This window comes from Cynoglossus semilaevis, chromosome 12 (genome assembly GCF_000523025.1).
Source record: "Cynoglossus semilaevis isolate Cse_v1.0 chromosome 12, Cse_v1.0, whole genome shotgun sequence".
Taxonomy (NCBI): Eukaryota; Metazoa; Chordata; class Actinopteri; order Pleuronectiformes; family Cynoglossidae; genus Cynoglossus; species Cynoglossus semilaevis.
In genome coordinates, this window is record NC_024318.1 from 5,891,550 (window position 1) to 5,898,676 (window position 7,127).

Consider the following 7,127-nt stretch of genomic DNA (forward strand, 5'->3'; position numbering starts at 1 on the left):
CACTCTCTCTGGTCCCATGGTGGCACTGCACACTTCCATCCACAGACACACAGAGCCTGAAGGGGGGGAACAATATAAGTTTCACCCAAACTTAAGATTCTCAACATAGCTTAATAAATTAATCATATGTCTCGTATTTCAGTAATTCTGATTCATTCCTGTCTGGGCCGTAGATGCAAAAGATGACCTAGTTCAGACAGTTACCTGGTCTTGGTCTCTACAGACAATTACACTCTAATGAAGGACTCAACAGAGACCTGGTCCTAACGGACATGAAGAACCAGATCTGATCTGATCTACAAAATCTAAATCCAAGTTCTGGTCTACAGAGGCCTACCTCACTAAAATGTGATCTGGATTCGCTCAACACAATGACCAGGTGTAAACCAAGACCTGCTGTCGGACCTGTTAGATCACATGATAGAGAAATACATTTGTGACACAGTTCATAGGTCACAAAGAGCTAATTATCCAGAGAGATCAATCTCGGCTCCAAACACTCCTGATCAGGAGTCACCTGATCCTGTGTGCTCCTTTCTCGGGATGACACATGTTCTTGTGCGATACATAAAAAAAGGGAATAGAATCACCTGCGAAATAAATGCTAGCACTTGAAAGCTAAGTGCTAACTGCCGACAGACCGGGTTTTGTCGTAAACGCACTGAATAAGCATTAAATTGATGCCTTTACGCACTCACCTGTGCCTCGGTCCCCCTGCGTCACTCTACCTGAAACTTATGTTGTAAATTGTTCACTGTTATTTTGCAGCTAGTTGTAGCTAGTGTCCAAAGACTTCCGGGTATGACGCGGAAATGCAATACCCCCAAGTAATTTGTTTTAGCTCGAGCCTTTAAATATAAATAAATATTTTTTTAAAAGATTAAGATGTTAGGTTTTGTAATAAAAAGTATTTAACGTACAATGTATTGATAGTTAAAATTTTCAAAAGACTGAATGAATTGCATTCGATTACATAGAACAAGCAATATTTTAAGATATATTTCGTATATTTATACATATATTTAATAAATAAAAAATAAAGAAATTATTATAATTAAATAAACCTAAAATAAAAAATTTGTTTACGTAAATGAATGTGTATAAACATACTGTAATATACATATTATTTATATACATCGTTATATATATATATTCAGATTTAATTTCTAACATTGTTTCTGACAAACAATTAACATTAGCGGCTGATAACATAATATAAATATCCTTATTTCTCCGTATTTTTATTTTTTTTTCTCTCTACGTGATGTTCCTACGCGACGTGGAATACGAGACGTTTGTCCGTCGTGTGGTGATGTCACACGAGATAAGATTTCCTGTGGAAACAGAGGTGTCACTCTGGTGCGTTAAATGATTTGAAAACATTTTATTTTATATACTGTGCACATACATTAAAATGCATTCGTATTTTATTGTATTGTTATATTGTGACTTTGTGGTGTTAATAGTATACCAAATATTACCTACTCATTACAAATATAAATGCTCCCATATAATATCATGTTTTTATTTTTTATGTTTATCTTCTTTCAACCCGTGGTAGTATGCCATTAATACGTCATAGTATTAATCGCCGCGACTAACGACGTCACAAATGTTGCTGCTGTTTTTGTCGAGATTAATCCTTCACAGAGTTAAACCTCCTGTCTGTTTTAACAATCTCCGGTTCTCATAGTAACGGTCACCTGCAGAAACACACCGGATCAGGGTCCTGGACTGGGACCAGGACTTAGGACGTTTTCACTGCCCTCGTCGCATCGCTTTTCTGGATAATCAGTAACATAGTGACAGGATATCATTTCTGTTCTCACCGTAACTGAAACGGTGTGTGGCCTGCGGCTGGATCAGAGGCACGGGAGCAGTGGGTGATGACGTCATCCTCCGACACCAATGGTCCGCGCGTGAGCTGATCGATTAATTATCAGGTCTGCCAATGTTTATCGATATGTGAGTAGTCAGTGGTTTTAATGACCAATTATTGTGTAACAACACTTTGAGTATTTACTTAAACTAAATGTATAAACACGATTTAATTTGACCGCCTAACTGTTCACTCGTAATTGAGTAACTCTGTTATATTAGTGGTCAAGTTGCCGGAGCTGGAATTGTTGATGACGCACTGGCGGGTAATAAAAAAAACACCTTATATTTCCTGCGACAACGAGCTGTTATTTGTAGGTTTATTTTTGGCACAAGTTCATCAATTATCTTTCCAAACAAACCTGGTTCAATTCCCTGTTTCCACCACTAGATGTCAGATTTTTTCCATGTTTCATGGTTTTCTCCACTAACTTTTCCAGTCTTCCATGTTTCATGGTTTTCTCCACTAATCCTGTTTTTCCCTGGTACTCTAGGTTCCCAGTGCTTCCTGCATCCCACTACTGCTGGTACTCCACATGGTTCAGTGCTCCTATTGTTCAGCATTTACAGCGTTCCAGGTCTCAAGTTTACTCAGCATTCACAGCGTCCCAGTGTTCCAGGTCTCAAGTTTACTCAGCATTTTTATTGCTGCTCCCCGTTCTTCTGACAGTCTAAGGTATTTAGTATCTCATCAAACCAGCACTCCCAGTTATCCTCCTGTTTATCTCCCATTTTTGGTGCTTGTTTCTTACTCAGTGTTGCCCTTGCTCTGGTCCTGGTCTCTTATTTTATCCCGTTTCTCCAGGTGCTCCCTCTGCTCCTGGTGTCCCGTTGTTCCAGGTGGCTCCAAGATGCTCCCCGCCTCCATTCAAATCACCGGTGAACTGCTCTCAGCAGCAGAGGTCCAGGACATCTGTGAGAGTCTGAAGGAGGACAGCGTACGACTGCTGTCTGTCCGTGGCTGCCAGCTGTCCGACCGGGACTTCGCACGCATCTGCCGCAGTGTCTCTGAGTCCCGATCACTGGCCCAGCTCAACCTGAACCTGGGTGTCGTTTGTAGCATCAGTCGAACGCGGCAGTTGGCAGAAGCACTAAAGAACAACCGCTCCCTGCAAACCCTGTTGTAAGTAGAACCTGGAGCAGAGAGTGTGTCAACCTCTGAGTTCAGCCTTTTCTGGGATTTGACCTCATCTTTCCTTGACTCCAGTCTCCATGGCTGTCCCCTGCTGGATGCTGGTTTGGTGACTCTGAATACTGCACTGACAACACACCCCGGACTGGTCTGCTTGGATCTAGGAGATTGCATGTTGGGAGATGAAGCACTGGCTCTGATTTGTGGGATGCTGCCCCCCGATGGTGCAAAGTCAGGTAAACCGTTATTCATTCTGTCATTTCTCTCAGGTGAGGTGAGGTGGACTGCAACAACTATCCATAGTCATGTGCACACTTACGGTCCAATCAGAGCATCCGTTGTACCTTATCCTGCATGTTGTTGGGGTTTTGAGTCGAAGCTGGAGTTTATTTGATGTTGGAACTTTTTTACTAAGTTAACAACATTTTTTTTGTACCATTTACATGTGCAGGACTCCGGGAGCTCACGCTAAGTGCTAACCCAGGAATCAGCTTCAAAGGCTGGTCCAGACTCAGCATCGCTGTGGCTCACAGTTCACAGCTCCGAGTGCTGAACCTGGACTACAACCCACTGGGTAAGGAGCTCCCTCTAGAGGTTAACAGTTGGAAGAAATACTCTTAGAGGTGATCTGCAATAAAAACAATAAAAACTATTGTGTCTCGTAATTATGTCCGTTTATCTCCTGATTTGACATTTTTTATATATAGATTTTTAAATAAAAAACAACCTATTTATTTTCATTGCATTATTTTAAACCTTTATTTTTTTTTACTTTATCTCAATTATGACTGATATTAAATTGACATTTTATTTTCACCTCGACTCATAATCTTTACCTTTACTTTTTTATTTTTTTCTTAGTGTTGATGGTGGCTGTGCTTTTGTCTTCAGGTGACCAAATTGCTGGGATGCTTGCAGTTGCTGTGGCATCAAGTAGAACCTTGGAAGTACTGGACCTTGAGGGAACTGGGTTAACGAATCATTCTGCGCAGGTGAACTAATGGAGTTTGTCCTCTGTTGCCGTGCCTTTCTTGTTTCCGATGTGTGTGTGTGTCACAATCAGCGGCTTCTGTCTTCTGCAGGTGTTCTTGGATATGGTGCAGAACTACCCAACTAGTTTGCGGGTTCTAGTTCTGACGGAGAACAACATCAGTCCTGAACTTCAGCAGCAGATCTGTGACCTGCTGTCTGAAGGGGACGATGACGACAGAGAAACCTCACCCATCAACACTGGCCCTAACCGCAACAGTATCTTGCTCCCAATCAGAGACAAGTACCAACCAATCAGAGACAAGTACCAGCCCCCTATCTGGCTACCCCACAGCAGTAAGGGCTGAACACTGTTGTCTGTCCTGTCCACGCTGTTAAAGCCTGTCCTCTAAAGACTGTCCCTCTCAAGTCTTTCTCCCTGAAGTCTGTCTTTCAATGACTGTACACAGACGTCTGTCCTCTAAAACAATTCTGTTAAGTCCTCCAAAGAGTTGTCTTTGTTATCTAAAAATCTGTCCTCTGAAGAGTCTCTCTTTTTGTCTGTCTAGTCTCCCCTGATGTCTGTCCTGTGAAATATTTCTGCTTTGTTAACAGAATAAGAAAACAGGCTTTGTTGGCTGAGCATAAATTCCATGTAGGGAGAAGATCAGGCTAGCTTATATTAGCATTACGACATGACAAAGGTAGAAGAGCTCTCACAAATACCAAAAACAATCAAAATAAGGCCAGATTAGCTTAGCATTAAAACAAGGAGGGACTCTGGCACACAGAGTCAGAACAGGAAAAGTTGGAACGCTGGCTTGATAGTCTATCAACAGTAAAGACTTAAAATAGTGAGAGGCCCAAAAGTGAGCTGTGCTGGGGGGAGACAAGCAAAGCTAAGACAAGCTAACGTTAGCATTTACACTGGACTAGAGAGAAGGTCAGGTGGGTTTAGCAAAGGCTATAAAAAGAAATAAATAGGTGGGGCAGGGTGTCAATAGCGAGACATCTAAGATAAAGAAAAAATAGGGCTAACAGCTCAGGCTACATTGTCTTAATAAAAAGCTATAGCCTAGCTATACTGGGAAAAAGGAAAGTGGCTGTGAGGAGTAGGCTGTCTTAGCTTAGCATCTAGACTGCAAAAAAAGATGTTATTTAGGACCTATCTAAGCTTAGCAGAGAGAGAGGAGACCAGCTGAGCAGAGTAAAAGCATATAAATGGGTAACAGGTAGAAGAGCACGCTGTGTAGCATAGATATAGGAAACAGAAGTGAGGTTTTCAGTCTTTCCAGAGATATGGGAAACAGAAGTGAGGTTGTTTTCAGTCTTTTACTAAGTTGAGCTAACTGTGAATTTTAGGAAATAAATTGGGCACAGAGTGTGTCTATTTATTTATTTACAAATTCTGTTATAAATTTTAGGAAATAAATTGGACACAGAGTGTGTCGATTTATTTATTTATTTATTTACAAATTCTGTTATAACAAACGAATGTGTCTCTAAACCTGTCGTTCTTTGACTCTACAGACTCTGCCCCTCAGACGCTTACACAGACTACAGACTCTGCCCCTCAGACGCTTACGCTGACATCAGGTCTAGGTGACAGCTTATTGGGTGAGACTGAGATGTGACTCCTTCTACAAACACTTCTTTTCATATAATTCAAACATAGACATTTGCTGTCTTTTGTCTTTTGATTGTTTTTTTATCTGCACCGGCCACGTAGTTTGATGTACCACCTCGATACATGAGTGTCTTAGGGACAATGTTGCATTGTGGTCTCCTCATTCTCTAGCTCCTCCTGGTGGACACAAGTAGGTTAGCATTTATTAGTAAAATACTGTACTAATGCAATCAACTTGTGAAGGGTTTTGTCAGAGGAGGTGGGCAGAGCCGAGTCTGACTGTAGAGTCTGTTTTAATGGATGTTTCTTTGGTGTCTTTTTTGTCAAAATAAAAGTGTTTACAATAGGACACTGTCCCTGCTGAGAAGGATGTACAGTATGAAAGAGAGAGAAAGATGTGGGATGTTAGCATGGAATCGCTGTATGTGGGATATGAAAAGAACCTGGAGGAAAGATGTACTGTATGTGTAAAATATGATGAAATATTTTAAAAGGTCATTGGGAATATAATAGAGTGAAGTTACCACACAGGCAGGATATAGAAAAAAAAGTGTGTGTTGACGGATGGCAGGGTTTTAGAGTAAAGGTCACAGCAGTGATGGAAGGAACGTTTAGAAAATATAAAAATCAAGGATGCTAGAGTAGGTATCAAGGTTTTATATAAAACGCCACTTTTTGCACTTGGGATAAAAAATGGATGTAGGAATTAACTGAAGAGTCTCCAGTGTTAACAAAAACTTCATCAGATCAGGATGTGATGTCATCACAGTCACGAAAACGTGTTGTTCAGCACATTATTCCCAAGTTATTATTTACAACAATAGTCAGTTTGATTGGTTCAGATGATCATCATCACCACAGTCTTGTCATCATCATTAAAGTCTTGAAGTCAGAGTGCATTCTGTCTTTACATATCACCAGCACTGGTGCATTGTGGGTTAAATCCCAGTCAGGTGATCGCTGTCCTCGCTATACAATTTCCAGGTTCAGTTTCTTCTTCTCTGCCTCAGGGCCATTTAACAGTCTGGTTGGTTGCTCCTGGTCACCCCTTTGCACTCTCCCATTTTTCCGTTCGGGAGATAACGATGATGTCCGTGTTGACCAGCAGGGGGGAAACCCACAGTTCCTGCAGTGAGTGTGCAGCACAAGCCCAGCAGTCAGTGCCACAACAGCGAGCGTGAGCACCGCCAACGCCAACACTACTGTAAGCTGGATCTGCGACAGCCCGGCAGCACTGCGCTCGCTGACCGTCACTCGAAACAGCCGCTCATCAGACCGACTGTGGTTATCCTTCGTCCCGTAGTTTCTGCTCTCGGTGGTCATGTGATGACTAACCCCACCTCCTCCTCCTTCCCATCCGTCTTGGTTCCTTAGCAACGTCTCACAGGTGGGCCCAGTGTAGCCCGGAGTGCAGACACAGTGGAATCCACCAGTGCGGTCCAGGCAGCGTCCAGAGTTCAGGCAGGGACGGCTGAAGCAGTCGTCCATGTTGACAGTGCAGCAGCGTCCCGTGAAGCCAGC

The 7,127-nt window shown here is 42.2% G+C and overlaps 2 protein-coding genes across 2 annotated transcripts in view; one reads left to right on the forward strand and one right to left on the reverse strand.

The window, feature by feature from the left end:
• Positions 1-2,411: 2,411 nt before the first annotated feature.
• lrrc73 (leucine rich repeat containing 73) lies at positions 2,412-5,952 on the forward strand. The gene is made up of 8 exons (XM_008321718.3): positions 2,412-2,435; positions 2,470-2,554; positions 2,684-3,001; positions 3,086-3,246; positions 3,462-3,584; positions 3,902-4,002; positions 4,093-4,336; positions 5,543-5,952. The coding sequence occupies exons 3-8, from the start codon at positions 2,730-2,732 to the stop codon at positions 5,611-5,613; spliced, it is 972 nt and encodes a 323-aa protein (XP_008319940.1). The 5' UTR covers positions 2,412-2,435; positions 2,470-2,554; positions 2,684-2,729; the 3' UTR covers positions 5,614-5,952.
• Positions 5,953-6,068: 116 nt separating this feature from the next.
• dlk2 (delta-like 2 homolog (Drosophila)) overlaps positions 6,069-7,127 on the reverse strand; it is a 3,690-nt gene continuing 2,631 nt past the window's right edge. The window contains exon 7 of the mRNA XM_017037540.2: positions 6,069-7,094. Coding sequence (XP_016893029.1) covers positions 6,576-7,094 — 519 coding nt within the window. The 3' untranslated portion in view covers positions 6,069-6,575. The remainder of the gene's footprint in view (positions 7,095-7,127) is intronic.

What these genes read in the sequence shown, in the direction of transcription:
- lrrc73 (XM_008321718.3), top strand. Translation starts at nt 2,730, where the DNA reads ATGCTCCCCGCCTCCATTCAAATCACCGGTGAACTGCTCTCAGCAGCA. An exon ending in CCCCGATGGTGCAAAGTCAG is followed by an intron (nt 3,247 to 3,461) that starts GTAAACCGTTAT and finishes TTACATGTGCAG; the next exon opens with GACTCCGGGAGCTCACGCTA. An exon ending in TATCTGGCTACCCCACAGCA is followed by an intron (nt 4,337 to 5,542) that starts GTAAGGGCTGAA and finishes CACAGACTACAG; the next exon opens with ACTCTGCCCCTCAGACGCTT.